The sequence below is a fragment of the Mustela erminea genome, chromosome X (genome assembly GCF_009829155.1).
Source record: "Mustela erminea isolate mMusErm1 chromosome X, mMusErm1.Pri, whole genome shotgun sequence".
NCBI lineage: Eukaryota > Metazoa > Chordata > Mammalia > Carnivora > Mustelidae > Mustela > Mustela erminea.
Genome location: NC_045635.1, coordinates 48,741,488 through 48,761,655, shown reverse-complemented (window position 1 = coordinate 48,761,655; position 20,168 = coordinate 48,741,488). Strand labels below are relative to the sequence as shown.

At 36.9% G+C, this 20,168-nt stretch overlaps 1 protein-coding gene across 3 annotated transcripts in view; it reads right to left on the bottom strand.

Annotated features, from left to right (window-relative positions):
* Window positions 1-16,650, bottom strand: part of NBDY (negative regulator of P-body association) — a 277,737-nt gene extending 261,087 nt beyond the window's left edge. For 2 of the 3 annotated variants that reach the window (XM_032329893.1, XM_032329895.1), the window contains exons 1-2: window positions 16,286-16,650; window positions 14,460-14,579 (exon numbers count right to left, since the gene is read on the bottom strand). In XM_032329893.1, coding sequence (XP_032185784.1) covers window positions 16,315-16,521 — 207 coding nt within the window. In that variant the 5' untranslated portion in view covers window positions 16,522-16,650 and the 3' untranslated portion in view covers window positions 14,460-14,579; window positions 16,286-16,314. Of the gene's footprint in view, window positions 1-12,979; window positions 13,814-14,459; window positions 14,580-16,285 lie in introns of those variants that run through there. The other variant, XM_032329894.1, reaches the window with a different exon arrangement.
* Window positions 16,651-20,168: the final 3,518 nt, after the last annotated feature.

Sequence of the window (20,168 nt, the reverse complement as noted above, 5' to 3'; positions counted from 1 at the left end):
TTCTTTGAAGGCTCACTGAAGAGTGGGAGGCTTGAACATTCAGCTCCAAGGCTAGACATCAGGACATCACCATTTTCATCTTGCCCATCAGCACTGTAAGCCTTCATGAAGAAAGGCAACACCACATAGTCGAGGCCAGAATCACCCGCACAAAGCCCCAACCCCCAGCTACACTGGAGGCAAATTTCTGCTAGGTCAAGTCCACCCGAAGATCAGCACAATAGGCACCTTCCCCAAAGGACAAACACAAACACCTTCTTCTCACCAAATCTACTGATCACTGAGTACTGCAAAGGTACTCATGCTAAAAGGGAAATAAGATCTTGCTTCCTTTTTACTTTTATTCTGTATTAATTCTTCATTAATTTCTTTTTTCTCTTTTTATTATTTTTAAATTTTATTTATATATTATATAAATGTTTCCTTAATTTTTTGTTTACTTTCATTTTATCTTATTAATTTCAGGGGGGGATCTTTTAACAATGAGACCAACACACCCAGGATCTAGTTTTTATGTTTTTTGATTTTTGCTTTGGTTTTCTTTCTTTTCGTTTCAGAACAAAATGAGGAGATGGAGAAATTCACCAAAGAAAAGCAGGAAGTATAACTCATGTCCAGGGATTTAATCAAGAGACATAAGGAAGATGTCTGAACTAGAATTTAAAACATCAATTATAAGGATAGCAACTGGGCTTGAAAAAAGCATAGAAGACAATAAAGACTCTTTTACAGCAGAGATAAAAGAACTAAAATCTAGTCACTCCCCCAAATAAATGTTATAACTAAGGTTCAAACCAGAATGGATGCCAAGAAAGTGAGGAAGGATGAAGCAGAGGAAGGAGTCAGTGATACAGAAAATAAAATTATGGAAAATAATGACACTGACAAGAAGAGGGAAAGAAAGCCTACCATGAAGGTAGGCCAATGAAGGTAGACTTAGGGAACTCAGTGACTTATTAAAAGCTGGTAACATTTTTATCATAGGAGACCCAGATGACGAAGAAAGAGAAAAATAGGGAGAAGGATTGTTCAAATTGTAGCTGAAAAACCTCCCTCATCTGGGGAAGGACGCAGACCTCAAAATCCAAAAAGGACAGAGAACTCCCATTAAATTAAAATACTCAACATCACCCAGGCATATAATACATTCACAAAATACACAGGTAAGGAAAGAATCCTGAAAACAAGGGAAAGAAAGCCCTTAACCTACAAGGAAAGACAGCTCAAGTTCACAACAGATCTGCCAGAGAAACCTGGAAGGCCAGAAGATAGTGGCAGGAAACATTCAACATGCTAAATGGGAAAAATATACAGCCAAGAATTCTTTACCCAGCAAGGCTATCACTGAGAATAGAAGGAGAGACAGCCTCCAACACAAAACCTAAAGGAGTTCATGGCCACTAAGCCAGCAGTGTGAGAAATTTTAAGGGGGACTGTTTGAGTGAAGGAAAAAACAACAAAAGCAACAAAGACTAGAAAGGACCAGAGAACATCACCAGAAATATGAACAGTACAGATAACAAAATAGCACTAAATTCGTATCTTTCAATAATCACTCTAAATGTAAATGGACTGAATGCTCCAATCAAAAGATACAGGGTAACAGAACGGATTAAAAAAAAAGACCCATCTATATGCTACTTTTAAGAGACTCATTTTAAACTTAATGACACTTGCAGATTGAATTTTAGAAGATGGAGAACATTCTATCATGCTAATGGACATCAAAACAAAGCTGGAGTAACCATACTTATATCAGACACACTAAATTTTAAACCAAAGACTTTAACAAGAGATGAAGGACACCATCTAAAAATTAAGGGGTCTACTGAACAAGAAGATCTAACGATTTTAAATATTTATGCCCACAACTTGGGAACAACCAAATATATACATCAACTAATAATAAACAAAAAGAAACTCAATGCAATGGCAAAAAAAAAAATGCAAGGGCAGTAAGGTGTTTTAAGACCACAATAACAAAAGCAGACAGATCATGTAAGCAAATAATCAACAAGGAAAGAATGGTTTCAAATGACACACTGGAGTGGATGCACTTAACATATATATTCAAACCCTTTCAACCTCAATCAGCAGAATACAAATTCATTTAGAGTGCCCATGGAACATTCTCCAGAAGAGATCACATACTGGGTCACAAATCAGGCCTCAACAAGTACAAATAGATTAATATCATATACTTATTTTCAGTTGACAATTTTATAAAAGTTGAAGTAAACCACAAGAAATAATACAAAAAGATCATCAATACTTTGAGGTTAAAGAACATCTTACTAAAGGATGAATGAATCAAACAGGAAATTAAAGAAGACATTAAAGTACAGGGAAGCTAATGAAAATGAAAACACAACAGTCCAAAACCTTGGGATGCACCAAAGGCAGCCCTAAGAGAGAAGTATACTGCAAGATAAGCCTACTCAGGAAGTAAGAAACGTCTCAAATACATGACCTAACTAACCTAACATCTAGAGGAGCTACAAAAAGAAATGCAAGTAAGGCCTAAAGCCAGGAAAATAAGGGAAATAACAATGATTAGAACAGAAATAAATCATATAGAAGAAAACAAGACAAAACCCAAGTAAAACAGATGAAGGAAAATAAGAGATGATTCTCTGAAAAAAAAAAAACTAGTAAAATTGATAAGTGCCTAGCCAGCCTTATAAAAAAAAAGATAAAAGGATCCAAATAGAAAAAAGTCATGAAAGAAAAAGGAGAGATAGTACCCCAAACCACAAAAATACAAATAATCATAGATTATATTATGAAAAACTGTATGCCAACAAAATGGGCAATCTGGAAGAAATGGACAAATTGCTAGAAACATAGAAACTACCAAAACTGAAACAGGAAGAAATAAAAAATTTATGAAGACCCATAACCAGGAAAGAAATCAAAAGAACACTTAAAATTTTGAAAGTAATCAAAAATCTCCAACAAACAACTCCAGGGACAGATGGCTTCCCAGGGGAACTCCACCAGACATTAAAGAAGAGATAATACCTATACTTCTCAAATTCTTCCAAAAAATAGAAATGAAAGGAAAACTTCTACACTCCTTCTACAAGGCTAGCATTACCTTGATTCCAAAACTAGACAAAGACTCCAGTAAAAAGGAGAATTACAGACCACTATCCCTGGTGAACAGGGATGCAAAAATTCTCAAGAAGATGCAAAAATTCTTAAGAAGATCACTGGGTGTGGTGCATAAACAATGAATCTTGGAACATGAAAAAAAATAAAATAAAATTAAGATGTTAAAAATAAAGAAGATGGGGCACCCTGGGTGGCTTAGTGGGTTAAAGCCTCTGCCTTCGCTCAGGTCATGATCCCAGGGTCCTGGGATCAAGCCCCGCATCAAGCTCTCTGCTCATCAGGGAGCCTGCTTCCTCCTCTCTCTCTGCCTGCCTCTCTGTCTACTTGTGATCTCTGAGTGTCAAATAAATAAATAAAATTAAAAAAAAGAAGATACTAGCAAATTGAATCTAACAGTACATTATAAGGACTATTTACCACAATCAACTGGAATTTATTTCTGGGTTTCAGGGGTAGTTCATATTCATAAATCAATCAATATGATATAACACCTTAATAAACAAAAAGATAAGAACCAGATAATCCAGTTAATAGAGCCAGAAAAAGCAAGACAAAATATAGCAGCCACCATTTTTTATAAAAACCCTCAACAAAGTAGGGATAGAAGGAACATACTTCAACATCATAAAAGCCATATGTGAAAGACACAGTTAATATCATCCTCAAAGAGGAAAAACAGAGTGTTTCATCTATGGTCAGGAATAAGATACAGATTTCTACTCTCACCATATTTAACATACTGGAAGACTCAGCCTCAGCAATCAGAGAAGAAAAAGAAATAAGGTATCCAAATCAATAAGGAAGAAGTCAAACTTTCAGTATTTGAGACAACATGATATTCTATGTAAAAAACACAAAAGACTCCACCAAAAAATTGCTAGATCTTGTATACAAATTCAGCAAAATCATAGGCTATGAAATAAAAAACAGAAATCTGTTGTATTTCTATACAACAATAATGAAGAAACAGAAAAAGAAATCAGGGAATCAATCCCATTTACAATTGCACCAAAAACCATATGATATGATAAGTAGGATGAAACTTAACCAAAGAGTTCAAGAATTTATACTCTGGAAACTACAGAACACTAATGAAAAAACCAGATGGCCTACAGACACATTAAAAATGCTCAGCATCACTCATCATCAGGGAAATACAAATCATCACTATGAGATAGCAACTCTCACCTGTCAGAATGGCTAAAATTAACAAAACAAAAAACAACAGGTGTTGGTAATGCTGTGGATAAAGGGGAACCCTCTTTCACTGATGGTGGGAATGCAAAGTTGTACAGTCATTCAAGAGAACAGTACGGAGGTTCCTTAAATAGTTGAAAATAGAACTTCCCTATAATCCAGCAATTGCACTACTAGGTATTTAACCAAAGGACAGAGAAACACAGATTCAAAGGGACACATGTACCCTGATGTTGATAACAGCATTATCAACAATAGTCAAACGATAGAATGAGTCCAAATGTTCATTGACTAATGAATGGGTTAAGAAGATGTGGTGGAATGGAATGTTATTTACATTGGAATGGAATGTTATTCCAATGGAATATTATTTATCCATCAAAAAGCATGAAATCTTGCCATTTGCAATGAAATGGATGGAGGTAGAGTATATTATGCTAAACAAAGTAAGCCAGTCAGAGAAAGATCAGTAACGTGATTTCACTCATATGTGGAATTTAAGAAACAAAACAGCTGAACATATGGGAGGGACAATAAAAAAGTAAAAAGAAGGAGAGAACAAACCATAACAGTCTCTTAAAGACAGAGAACAAACTGAGGGTTGATGGAGGAGGTGGGTGGGGTATGGGCACTTACGATGAGCATTGAGTGTTGTACATAAGTGATGAATCACTGAATTGTATTTCTTTTTTTTTTTTTTAAAGATTTTATGTATTTATTTGACAGACAAATCACAAGCAGGCAGAGAGGCAGGCAGAGAGAGAGGGAGGAGAAAGCAGGCTCCCTGCTGAGCAGACAGCCCGATGTAGGGCTCGATCCCAGGACCCTGGGATCATGACCTGAGCCGAAGGCAGGGGCTTTAACCCACTGAGCCACCCAGGCGCCCCTGAATTGTATTTCTGAGACCAATACTGCACTGTACATTGACTAACTAGAACTTAAATAAAAATTTGAGAAAAAAAAGTATTATATGATTCAGCAAGTCCCTTTAGGTATATATCTGAAAGAAATAAAATCACTAATCTTGAAGAGACGTCTGCACCCCCAGTTCACTGCATCAATATTTACAATAAGCAAGACATGGAAACAATCTAGGTCTCCACTGACAGATGAAAAGATAAAGAAAATACGATGTAAATATAAAATGATGTGTTATTCAGCCTTAAGAAATCCTGTCATTTCCAACCCAATGGATAAAACTTGTGGGCATTATACTAAGTGAAAGACATTAGATAGAGAAAAATACTGCATGAACTTACACATAGAATCTTACTAAAAAGAAAACAAACTCATCAATACAGAGTACGTTGGTAGTTTCCTGAGGTTGGAGGGTGGGAGAAATTGGTGAAAGTGCTCAAAGGGTATAAATATTCAGTTATTAACATGACTAAGTTCTGGATATCTACAACATATATAGCATGATATACATTGTATTACAGTTAATAATATAGTTATAGTATATGTATTTATACAATTATAGTTATAATTAAAACTATAGTTTGACTATAATTAATGATACTATATTGTATACTTAAAAGTTGTTGAGAGTAGATATTAACAGTTCTCGCCACACATGGGTCACCGGGTTGGCTCAGTCGGTTAAAAGTCCAACTCTTGTTTTCGATTCAGGTCATGATCTCAGGGTCAGGAGGTTGAACCCTGCTTTGGACTCTTTGCAGAGCATGGATCCTGCTTAAAATTCTCTCCCTCTCTCTCTCTGTCCCTCCTGCTCATGTGCTCTCTATCTCTAAAGAAATAATTAAAAAAAAAAAAAAGTCTCACCACAGAGAAAAAAAAGATAACTGCGTGAGATGACTGTGAAAACTTGTGGTAATTATTTTGTAACATATAGATATAGCAAATCACCTTATTGTATACCATAAGCTTGCAACAATGTTATATGCCAAATATATTTCAATAAATCTAGACAAAAAATAATTATTAATATAGCTTGCATCATCCATTTAAAATATATGTTCTTCCAAACACATCCCTTTTTCAGTGATTATAAGTGGATAATCTTGAAAATAAAACTTTAGGTAACAAAAACTAGAACAATATAAAATTTCTATTTTGACACATGTAGTAAGATTATTTAAGAGAAAGTCATCTTTCTGAGGAAGTATGCACTGACGTACTTACAGTACTGAAATATTTCCAAGTAAAGGAGCATGATATCTGCTAGAGACTCTTAAACAGCTCAGAGAGAGAGAGGAAGAGTGGAAAGGGCCAAGGAAAAGGGGAAGGTAGAGAAGAGGAGAATGGATAAGTGAGGGGGAAAGGAAAAAAGAGCAGGTAGAGGGAGAAGGGGTATAAGAGGGAGAAAAAGAAATAGAGAATATAAAAGCAAACATGGAAAAATGTTAATTGGTGAATCTGGGTAGAGCGTATGGGAGTTCTTTGTAATAGTCTAACAATTTCTTTGAATTGTAAAATTAGATAAAAATAAAGTTTAGAGGAGGATGAGTTAAGATGGTGGATTACATGGGGAACCCCTATGCCTGCCTTGTCCCTTGAACACAGATAGGTTAATATCAAATCATTCTGAACACCCAAGAAATTGATCTGCGGACTGAGAACAAACTGTACATTTAAAGGGAGAAAAGCCACATCATGGAAGGTAGGAGCTGCAGACAGGTGATTTGGGGGGAGAAGAGAACTGCAGATGCTTCAGAGGGGAAGGAGACCTTCTCACAGAGAAGACTGAGAGAGGAAGAGAAAGAGGGAATCCAACATGCAGGGGATTATGCAAGAAAAACACTTCCCCAAAACCACGGACTGTGAAAAGGAGAGGGGCTGACTATTTTATGTTTTTACAAGCAGTGGAGCTCAAAGTCTGATGTTTAAGAAGTCTGTGCCATTGCTGGGGCTGTGTCAGGTGGGTACAGTTGTGTTCATCTAGGGAAGAGTTCAGAGCCCCAGAAGTGGACAGCATGGTCTGAGGATACCCTTGGTTGTACCGGGAGAGACAGTTCCCTTCTTTGGAGTGAATTTGGGAGAGATGGCATATCCTGAGAGGAGATGAAACAGAAAATGGGCACTATAGAGCAGCACTGTTAATTAGCAAATCAGCAGAGGGACCTGCTGAAGGCAGGTTACCTGGATGCCAGCTTTTGTCTAAGGTTTATCATAAATGCTGAACCCCTGCACAGTCGTGCAACTGCTTTTCTGGGACAAACTGACATGAGCCACAGTGCAGCAAGACCCTCTCCAGAGAATTAATGTAGGTTTGCACCTTATGAGGTTCCTAAAATTTGGAGTTTTGAAACCCAGCTGCACCCCTGAAATAAAACACAGGAACACAGTGCCACCATGCAGACAGACGGTGCAGACACAGACAGGGTTCTGAAGGAATCCTGGGACACAGAGGGGGAGATTGTTCATTCTTCTGTGAGGGCTTCCTGAATAGGAGCAGGCACAAACTCCCCTCTTTAGGGACATGAGAGTAAAGTGAGGCCATTTCCCTTCCATCCATCAGCACAGACAGACTTCAGTGAACAACACAGCACCCATAGTGGAGGCTACAGTTGCTGATAGTAATCCTCACCCCACCATACTTTAAAGATGCATCTCCACTAGGCCAAGTTGACCTGAGAACCAGCACGGCAGGCCCCTTCCCCAGAAGACCAGCATAAACCCCATGCACAAACTAAGTCTACTGATCATAGAGTTCTGGAAAACTTCAGCTTTGGGGGAAATGAAATAGAATCTAGCCTTTTCTAACAAGCACACCAAAAGGTACCAAGTTAAAACCCACCACACAATGTCCAACGTCTGAACACTCCCTACTGCGGGAAGGAGAAACTCCGTAGAGGACTGACCTAAGGGAAGGAGCAGCCAAAACACAGCAGCAAAGTACACATAAAATACACCAAAAACTTCCTGAAACGCCAAACTCTGGACATTATATGATCTATCTTAATTTAGCCATTACTCTCAGGAACAGGAAATGTAACAGATTTTCTGAAAACGCAGAAGACAGAGATCTAAGCAAAATGCCAAGTTGGAGGAATCTATCCCACAAGAAACACCAAGAGGTAATGGCTAGTGATCTAATCAAAACAGTTATAAGTAATATGCCTGAACAAGAATTTAAAACACAATCTAAGGGATGCTAGCTGTACTTGAGAAAAGCACAGAATACACTAGGGAGTACATTACTGCAGAGATAAAATTCTAGAAACTACTCAGGCAGAAATAAAAAGGCTATAACCAAGATGCACAACAGACTGAATGTAGTGACCACAAGGATGGAAGAAGCTGAGGAGCAAATCAGTCATACAGAAGTTAAAATTATGGAAAATAATAAAGTTGAAAAGAAGAAGGAAAGAAAAATATTGGATCACGAATGTAGACTTAGGGAACTAAGTGACTCCATAAAGTGTAATAACACTTGTATCATAGAGTCCCAGAAGAAGAGGAGAGGGGAAAGGGGCAGAAGGTTTATTTGAGGGTATTATAGCTGAAAACTTCCTAATCTGGAGAAGGATGCAGACATCGAAATCCAGGAGGCATAAAGAACTCCCATCAAGGGACGCTTGGGTGGCTCAGTTGGTTAAGCAGCTGCCTTCAGCTCAGGTCATGATCCCAGGTCATGGGATCAAGTCCCATATCAGGCTCCTTGCTTGGCAGGGAGCCTGCTTCTCCCTCTGCCTCTGCCTCTGCCTGCCTCTCTACCTACTTGTGATCTCTCTCTCTCTCTCTCTGACAAATAAATAAATAAAATCTTTAAAAAAAAAAAAGAATTCCCATCAAAATCAACAAAAGCAACCCAACACCAAGACACAGCATAGTAAAATTTACAAAATACACAGATAAGGAAAGAATCTTGTAAGCAACGTGGGGAAAAATTCCTTAACCTAGAAGAGAAAACAAATCAGGTTTGCATCAGATAGATCCACAGAACCTTAGCAGACCAGAGGAGAGTGGCATGATATATTCAATGTACTGAATGGGAAAAATATGCAGCCAATAATTCTTTACCTGGTAAGGCTGTCATTCAGAATAAAAGGAGAGAAAAAGAGTTTCCAAGACAAACAAAAACTAAAGGAGTTTGTGACCATTAAGCCAGGTGTGAAAGAAATTTTAAGGGGTCCTGAGTAGAGAAAAAAAAGACCAAAAGCAACAAAAACTAGAAAGTAACAGAGAAAATATCCAGAAATACCAACTTTACAGTTAAAACAATGGCATTAAATTCATATTTATCAATAATCAGTCTGAAAGTAAATGGACTAAATTATTCAATCAAAAGACAAAGGGCAGCAGAATGGATTAAAAAAAAACAGGACCTATCTATATGCTGCTTACAAGAGACTCATTTTAGAACTAAAGACACCTACAGATTGAAAGTGAAGGGATGGAGAGCCGTTCATTGTCAAAAGAAGGCCACAGTGACAATACTTATATAAGAAAACTAGATTTTAGGGGCATCTGGGTGGTTCATTGGGTTAAGCTGCTGCCTTTGGCTCAGGTCATGGTCTCAGGGTCCGGGGATCAAGCCCCACATTAGGCTCTGTGTTCAGCAGGGAGCTTGTTTCCCCCCTCCCTCTGCCTGCCTCTCTGCCTACTTGTGATCTCTCTCTCTGTCAAATAAATAAATAAAATCCTTAAAAAAAAAAAAAGAAAAGAAAACTAGACTTTAAACCAAAGACTGTAAGAAGAGATGAAGAAGGGCACTATATCATAATTAAGGGACCTATCAAACAAGAATTTCTAACAATTGTAAATATTTATGCCCCCAACTTGGGACCTAAATATGTAAATCAAACAACATGAAGAAACTCAGTGACAATAATACAATAATACTAGGGGACTTTAATACTCCTACTTAGAACAATGGACAGATCATCTAGGCAGAAAATCAAAAGTAAACAATGGCTTTGAATGACACACGGACCAGTGGACTTAACAAAGATATTCATAACATTTCATCCACAAGCAGCAGAATACACATTCCTTTTGAGTGCAGACAGAACACTCTCTACAATAGATCGCATACTGGGTCACAAATTAGGCCTCAACAAGTACAAAAAAGATTGAGATCATACTGTGCATAATAGACGACAATGCTACAAAATTTAGAGTCAACCAGAAGAAAAGATTTGGAAAGACCACAAATTCATGGAGGTGAGAAAACATCGTAATAAGAATAAATGGGTTAACTAGGAAATTAAAGAGTAAATTAAAAAGTACACGGAAGCAAATGAAAATGAAAACACACAGCAAAGGCAGTCTTAAGAGAAGTATGTTATAATACAGGCCTACCTCATCAAACAAGAAAAGTCTCAAATATATAACCTATTCTTACATCTAAAGGAGCTACAAAAGGAGAAGGAAATAAAGCCTAAAGCCAACAGAAGAAGAGAAATAATAAAGATTAGAGCAGAAATAAATGATACAGAAACAGAAAACAAAAACAAAAACAAAACACAGTAGAACAGATCAATGAAACTAAGAGCTGGTTCTTTAATTGAATTAAGAAAATTGGTAACTCCCTAGCCAGACTTATCAAAAAGAGAAAGGAACAAATAAATAAAATCACAAATGAAAGAGGAGAGATCACAACCAACACCACAGAAATACAAACAATTATAAGAGAATATTATAAAAAGCTATATGCAGTAAATGGGCAATCTGGAAAATATGTAAAAATTCCTAAAAACATACAAATTACCAAAATTAAAATAGGAAAAATTAAAAAATTTGAATAGACCCATAATCAGCAAAGAAATTATATCAGTAATAAAAAATGTACCAACATCAATGCATCAATCCCATTTGCAACTGCACCAAAAAACATAAGATGCCTAGGAATAAACCTAACCAAAGAGGTAAATGTTCTGTACTCTGAAAAGTATAGAACACCTATGTAAGAAATTGAAGAGGACATAAATAAATGGAAAAACATTCCATGCCCATAGAGCGAAAGAAACATTGTTAAAATGTCTATACTACCCAAAACAACCTACAATTTTAATGCAATCTCTATCAAAATACCACCAGCATTTTTCACAGAGCCAGAACAATTATGGAACCACAAAAGACCCAGAATACCCACAACACCCTGAAAAAGAAAAGCAGAGCTGGAAACATCACAATTCTGGACTTCGAGTTTTATGAAGCTGTAGTCAAGACAGTATGGTACTGGCACAAAAACAGACATATACATCAATGGAACAGAATAGAAACCCTAGAAATGGGCCCTCAATTCTATAGTCCACTAATCTTAGAAAAAGCAGGAAAGAATATCCAATGGAAAAAAGACAGTCTCTTCAATAAATGGTGCTGGGGAAATGGGACAGCCACATTGCAGAAGAATGAAACTGGACCATTTTCTCACACCATACACAAAGATACACTCAAAATGGATGAAAGACCTCAATGTGAGACAGGAATCCATCAAAATCCTAGAGAAGAACACAGGCAGCAACCTCCATGACCTTGGCCATGGCAACTTCTTGCTAGATAAATCCCCAAAGGCAAGGAAAACAAAAGCAAAAATGAACTACTGGAACTTCATCGAGATAAAGACCATCAGCACAGTAAATGAAACAACCAAAAAAACACTAAAAGGCATTGTATATTATGGGAGAAGATTTTTGCAAAGGACATATCAGATAAAGCACTATTATCAAAAATCTATAAAGAACTTATCAAACTCAACACCCAAAAAATAATTAGTTAAGAAACGGGCAAAAGACATGAACAGATATTTCTCCAAAGAAGACATACAGGTAGCTAACAGACACGTGAAAAGATGCTCAATATCATTCATCATCAGGGAAATACAAACCACAACCATGATGATACGCCACCTCTCAACTGTCAGAATGGCTAAAATTAACAACACAGGAAATAAGAGGCATTGGTGAGGATGTGCAGCAAGGGGAACCCTCCTACACTGTAGATAGAAATGCAAAGTGGTGCATTCACCGTGGAAATTAGTATAGAGGTTCCTCAAAAAGTTAAAAATAGATCTACCCTATGATCCAGCAATTGCACTACTAGGTATTTAACCACAGGATACAAAAATACAGATTCGAAGAGGCACACGCTCCTCAATATTTATAGCAGCATTATCAACAATAGCCAGACTATAGAAAAAGCCCAAATGTCCATCTACTGATGAACGGATAAAGAAGATGTGGTATATGTATATATATCACATATACTATATATGTATATAATGGAATATTACTCAGCTATCAAAAAGAATAAAATATTGCCATTTGCAATGATGTAGATGGAGCTATAGTATATTATGCTAAGTGAATTAAGTCAGGGAAAGACAAATACCATTAGCCATTGATTTCACTAATATGTAGAATTTAAGAAAGAAAACAGATGAACATATAGAAAGGGGGAAAAAAAAAGAGAGGGAAGCAAACCATAAGAGATTCTTACCTATAGAGAATAATCTGAGGGTTGATGGAGGGAGGTGGTTGAGGTATGGGCTAAATAGTTGATGGGTATTAATGAGGGCACTTGTGATGAGCACTGGGTATTATTATATGTAAGTGATGAATCACTAAATTCTTTTCCTAAAACTAATGTTTTACTATATGTTAAATAACATATATTTAAATAAAAATTTAAATCAATTTAAATAAAATTTAATTTTTTTTAAGATTAAAAAAAGAACAACAAAAAAATATACAAAAAGTTTAAAAACTCAAATATAAATACCAGGAATAATTCCATCATTCAATAGCATGCACATACATTTCCATGTAGTTAATGAAAGAAATATCTTATATGGCTAAAATCTTTTAGAATGAGAAGCTCATATATAATTTTGCTTTTTCTTATCAGAAAGATTAAAAATATATTTTAAAGCAGAAAATAAGTTGAAGTTTTGTGGGTTTTTTTGGAAAATAAGATGAAGTTAATTGTAATTGGACTAATGATTTCATGATCTGATTTTTACAAAAGAGCCCCATGTGTCTGCAAATTAAACAAATTTATGAGTCAAATAAGAAGTCATAAGAGAAATTACAATTGAATGACAATAAAGTACTACATATAAAAATCTGTGAAATCCTTTTAACATGATATGCAGTGGAAGATTTATAGTCATAAATTCTTATTTTAGAAGAACTTGATGATTACTGGGCTAAAAGTCCAGAAGATAAATTTGAAAAAGAGCAAATATAATGCAAGTAAAGAAAATAATAACAATTAAAGCAAAAATTTTAAAAACAAAATATTCAATGGTGAGGGTGATGAAACCAATATCAGAAAATACATTAGAAAATTGATTACTGTAATTTATCATATGGTCACACTCTCAAATTAATGGAGAAAAACTCCATATTCCTTCATAATTAAAAAGTCTCAGCATACTAAGGCTACAAATGAACTTCCTTATCCTGAAGAAACAAATCTAAAAATGGTGAAACATTTGTGTAATTCCGTTGAAAATTCAAAAGCAAGAGAAGAAAATCCGCTATCACTGTTACTCTTTCTCATTGTAGTGAAGATCCTAGCTTCATAGTAAGACAAGCTAAAAAATAAATATTGATGAGAAATTGCCATTATTCACAATATAATAGATAATCTCAGAAAATTGGTAAATTATCAGAAAAAAACAGAATTCAGAAAGATCGTGGCATATAAAATCAATATGCAAAAATATCAATCATTCCCATTTACCAGCCAAAAATCAAAAAATGTGGGGTTTAAAAATTTTTTTTTTAAAGATTTTACTTATTTATTTGACAGAGATCACAAGCAGACGCCCCCCGCAGTGTAGAAGTAGACTCCCTGCTGAGCAGACAGCCCGATGGGGTGGGGGCTGGGGTGGGGGCTTGATCCCAGGACCCTGAGATCATGACCTCAGCAGAAGGTTGAGACTTAACCCACTGAGCCACCCAGGCACCTCAGAAAATGTGGTTTTAAACACATTTATACATTTCCCAGTAACAACAAAAACTGTAAGGTAATTAGGAGTGAATCTAACAAAGGCGCTTATAAGTTACATTATTATTATATGGTATATATGGTTTCATATAATGTAGAAAGTAAGTTTCTATTTTACCATTTGGTGCTAGCTTTGTTGTTTGTTTGGCTATTTCTTTTTATAACTCTTATTCCTCTTCCTCCCTTACTAAGTTTTTTTGTAAACAAATAACCTTAAAAAACACAATTACCTGGTGCAGGACATCAGAAAAAAGCAGGGCAGCAGTGTCAATAATCTTCATTTTCTTCACTAGATGAAGCATTTTATGAATGCACCAAGGAAATGAAGTCATTCTGCAATCCCTCAGAGACTGAAAAATAATAAAGTAAGGCAAAATGGTTTCTTGTGTTATGGTCCATCTCTTTCCCCTGGCCTCAAGTCCTTATTATCCACCATGCTCTCATTTCTATATAATAGATATATTATTCTATATTTCTGTATAATAATATTCCTGTATAACAGTTAAATGGATATTATTAAGAGAGGTCTATTGTAAATTAAGAACATAAATATTGGAAGCATTTTAGAACAGGGTCTAGCACATAAAAATGTTCAGTAAATATGTGCTATTATTACTATTTTCAAGGATTTGAATCACTAGAGGAAATTATGTAGCTCTTGAACTTTTTGCCTTGCACAACCTCCTTTGTTTTGTATCTGAGCACTGTTATTCCTATGTCCTACCCCCTACAACCATTATCCTTTTGGACACTGAAGTAGAGTTGAGGCAAATCAGAGTGCAAACGAATGAATGACTGGATGATGCTTTCAAGCAAAACCAGAGCTCATTTTTTTTCTATGCACTATCTCTAAGTCCTAAATCCAGAGCCTCCTTAGTTTCCACTGTTAACCTAGCACTTATTGACCTTTTTATTCAAATATCTGTTTCACTCCTACTATTCACCAGGCATTATGCCTTGTCATCCATTCCCTACAGTTTCCTGCACAATGCCTAGTCCTTTTCAAGGGCTCCGTAAAGGTTTATTGCATGAATGAAGAAAGGATGCCCTGTTTCCTTGGATTACAAGAATCTGTGAGGCTTGGGTCAGATTTGGTTTTCTTTTTTGCATTCTAGGTCATCTAAATAAAAGGTTGTTTCTCTGATAGTAAAAACTGGACTCCTAAAATACATCATTTGACTGAAAATCTTCAACGGTTACCACCACTTTTGGATTAAACTACATACTCTTTGGCATAACATTAAAGGTCCTGCAACACTCTGTTGCACCTCCAAGTCTTTCTCCTTGCTTCTCCAAGCTTTTTTTGTACTGGAAACACCAGGCCTGAAAAGCATTCTCTCGCTTTCCACAAGACAGATGTCACTCATCCTTTAAGACCCACCCAAAGTTCCCCTTTCCTTATTGATGGGTCATGATTACCACCAGGCAGAATGGCTTTGTCCATCCTGAGTGATCCCTGCAAACCCCAAACAAGCACTTGGGTTTACACAGTGTAACTTTTTTTTTTTTTTTAAACTTGGTAAATTTTCCTGCCACACACAGAGACAACATACATTCCTTGAGACTTTAAGAATACTCTCTGTCACCACAGGAATTAGGTCTGTTAGCACATGAATGAGGGCTTCCAAATGTTATTGATCTTGAACCAATGACTTTTTTAAAATGGGAAAGTTTCAAATATACACAAAAATAGAGGGAACAGCATAATGAATCACCCAGTTATAATCAAATCATGAACATTTTGTTTGTAAACCCCCACTTCGGCCCCACTGAATTACTTTTAAGCATATCAAAAGATTTAAATCTAGTTTTTAAAAAATATAATAATTACCACAGTTAATATATTAAAAATAACTACTTAATGTCAATAAATATCCATAATTTCACCCAAACATATTTCGTGAAAGAGCTATTTAATGCCCCCTTTTTTGTTGTTGTTTGTTTTGTTTTTCCACTTTGAAATCGTTGAAAGAATAGAGAAAGAGGGAAGAGATCTGGGAAATTGCATAATTAAGTTGCAGAGAGCCTGGATGTTTAAGATGAGAAAGATTCTGACCTGGTTTGGGGTGGGAGAAGTATATTCTACTACTTCTCCGGAGGAGGAGGGTGCGATTTCAGGCCGGGTGATGCAGGAGAGGGTGCGGAGGGGAGAGGGTTACTACCTCCGTTGGGGGTTCCTTCAGGATAATCCCACCGTGGAGCTAGGAGACAGCGCTTTTTTGGAGGCCTGGTTTCCCGCGTATTTCCAGGTGGGAGCGTGGATGTCCCGGAGGCGCAAGGTTGGTCCCCCATAAGGATTATAATACTGGGCGTCAGCTCTCTCTGGTGGGCCCTGCGAGGCCGAGACCTGAGATGGCGGCGGGTCCCTTCCAGGCACAGAGCTTCCTCCCGGTTTCGCGTTTACCGTATTTCCTGTATCCTGAAACGCATATCCCCTCTCCGCCTCCGCCCTCCCCTTTCTACTCCACCCTATTTTAACGTTTCTACAGGGGAGGGTCTTAAGACGAGGCGTATATTTAATATTTAATGTTTTTCCTCTGCTCGTCCCCCCCAAGTGTAACTAAATCTATGTTCTGTTTTATACAATCTATGCCATTTTAAGATTAAAAGAAATTTAGATTTACTCCTAAACGGTAAACTCTGCATAGATTGTGGAAAAGCGCGGAGCGGGGAGGGAAGTTGCGCAGGTGTGTGGGAAGGGGGAGAACAAAGAAATTATTCAAAGCCCTTTAGAGTTGCCCATGCGCAACACAGAGCCATGAAACTATTTAGGACAGTTTAAAAAGCAATATGCGAACCTGATAGTTGACTGAAGTGCCAAATAGCACACCAGCATTGACCATGGTAATTGAATGTGTAAAATAAATTCACCGTATGTCATAGAATGTAATGTCACTTATTCCTTTGTATTTTAGCAATTTAGAAATATCTGAAGGCTTACTTTTTAAAATGTCTAATATTTTTAAATATTTCAACATCTACAAAATTTCAGTTGATGAATCTCAGTCTCAATTGATGGAATGTCATACTTTAATTGGCAATATTTTTTTTTAAAGATTTTTTATTTATTTGACAGACAGAGATCACAAGTAGGCAGAGAGGCAGGCAGAGAGAGAGAGGAGGAAGCAGGCTCCCTGCTGGGCAGAGAGCCCGAAGGCAGCGGCTTAACCCACTGAACCACCCAGGCGCCCCTAATTGGCAATATTTTTGTTCTGTTTCCCAGAGTTATGGAAAATTATAATTCACCTTATTATATGGTGTATTATATTCTATGATATATGGTAAGTAATCAGAAAAGGGTGCGCTGTGGTTTAGAAGAAAAGGCTACTGGAACTTCTTAGACCTTTCTCATTCACGTCCATCCACCTTTGGCTATGCACAAACTAGACCACAATTTTACATCATTGTCCTTAGTGTTTTATAATAGAGAGAGTTCAATCCTTATGTCAAAATAGAACTGACTTTTTTTTTTTTCCAGCATAACAGTATTCATTATTTTTGCACCACACCCCGTGCTCCATGCAATCCGTGCCCTCTATAATACCCACCACCTGGTACCCCAACCTCCCCCCCCCCCCCCCCCCCCCCCCCCCGCCACTTCAAAACCCTCAGATTGTTTTTCAGAGTCCATAGTCTCTCATGGTTCACCTCCCCTTCCAATTTCCCCCAACTCCCTTCTCCTCTCTAACACCCCTTGTCCTCCATGCTATTTGTTATGCTCCACAAATAAGTGAAACCATATGATAATTGACTCTCTCTGCTTGACTTATTTCACTCAGCATAATCTCTTCCAGTCCCGTCCATGTTGCTACAAAAGTTGGGTATTCATCCTTTCTGATGGAGGCATAATACTCTATCCCCAGGGGTACAGGTCTGTGAATCACCAGGTTTACACACTTCACAGCACTCACCAAAGCACATACCCTCCCCAATGTCCATAATCCCACCCCCTTCTCCCCAACCCTCTCCCCCCAGCAACCCTCAGTTTGTTTTGTGAGATTAAAAGTCTGACTTTTAAAATACCCTGTTAGGGACGCCTGGGTAGCCCAGTGGTCTAAGCCTCTGCCTTCACTTAGGCCCTGGTCTCAGGGTCCAGGGATCCAGTGATCCAGCTCTGCATCAGGCTCTCTGCTAAGCGGGGAGCCTGCTTCCCCCTCTCTCTCTGCCTGCCTTTTTGCCTACTTGTGATCTCTCTCTGTCAAATAAATAAATGAAATCTTTAAAAAAATAAAAATAAGTAAAATACTCTGTTATTTATAAGCTCTGTGATATTTAAGTAGTCAATTAAACACTTAGAGCTATAATTTCCAGGAGATATTAATTTCTTCCTTTTAAAACTGTTGCCATAATCAGGCTTCATGTATTTAAAATACTTGTTAACCATCATCGCCTCTCATCTTCACCATCACTGCCTTCCTCTAAGTACCAGTGCAGCCCTTTACACAAACTAGATACTAAATAAAAGTTTAGGAAATAAATGACCCCGTGGTTTTCTATCAAATGTTACCAATAAAGAAAAATACTGTAGCAGTGGGTTAATGAAAACATATGAAGGGAAATCAAGGGAAGCAATACTTTAGATTTAGAAAAGATGTTGGGACTAGACATAGCATGTGGGAATCACCAACATAAATCTGGTAGTTGCACAGAGATGGATGTTATCCTGAAGAGAAAACATAAAGAAAAAGGAAGCAGGCTAAAGACAGAATATTGAGTAATTACAGACAGAGGAAGAGTAGTCTACTGCAAAGACTGAGAAAGAGTAGCCAAAGTCAAAGGAGAGGACTCTAACCTAGTGTTTCTCACTTTTGGCACTACTGACATTTGAGACAAGATTTCTGTCTGTGGGAGGGGCCTGCCCTGTGCTTTGTAGAATGTTTAGCAGTGTACCAACGTAGGGCAGTAGCACATCCTCACCACCTTTAAAACGAAAAATGTCTCCAGACACTGCCAAATGTCCTCTGGGAGACAAAGTCATCCCCACTAAGAACCATTGGCCTATTCCTAATCTACCGAGCTTGCTCCTTTTCTAGTCTTCTTTATTTCAGTGACTGTCATCCCTTCTACCCAGTTGTACAAGTCAAACCTTATTACTATGCTTTATACTGCAGACTATTTCATTATTTTCCAAAGTAAGTTAAGTAACATTTTTGCAATCTTTTCAGATCTGCTTCTCAATCTGTAAAACTAGAGACTTTAAGAGCAAAAGTTGAAATTAAGTTGTTTTATAGCCACTACTTTAGTAAATTAAGATAAATGTTGCCTATTTTAGTAAAATAACAAAAATTAAAAATTGTATCAAATCCAGATGTGTTATATTTATGGTAAACATTTGACTTGTGAAAACAGTCCCAATGTAAAGCTGCTGCCATCAACCTGGATTATTTATATCTCAACTGGATTTATTTATTTTTATTTTTAATTGTAGTAAAATATAAAATTTTCCATCTTAATCATTTTTAAGTGTACAGTTTAGTAGTTGAGTATATTCACAATGTTGTACAACCAATCTCCAGAATGTTGTCGTACTCATTAAACAATGCCTTCCCTTTCCCCCTCTCCCAGTCCTTGGTTACTACCATTATACTCCCAACTGGATTTTGTTTGTTTATTTTTGTTATACTAAAATGGAGAACTAAAACCTTTTACAGCTAGGTCTCAAAAGGATTTTTCCCCATCAGCTTTTCCAAGTTAAACTTTTTTTTTAAACATTGTTGAAATAGGTGAATGTGAATCATAAAACCAAAAGAGGACACCTTTAGGCTGAAGGGCTAGCATACCAGATTTGAAAAGTGTTACAGATCTGAATTTCTTTCATAATTTAAAGTGCTCAAAAGATGACAACAGATGTGCAAGAGGGGAGTGTTTTCTATAAATGGTGATGGAAAACCGGATAGCCACATGAAAAAAAATGACAAAAGGTTGATATCCAGGATCTA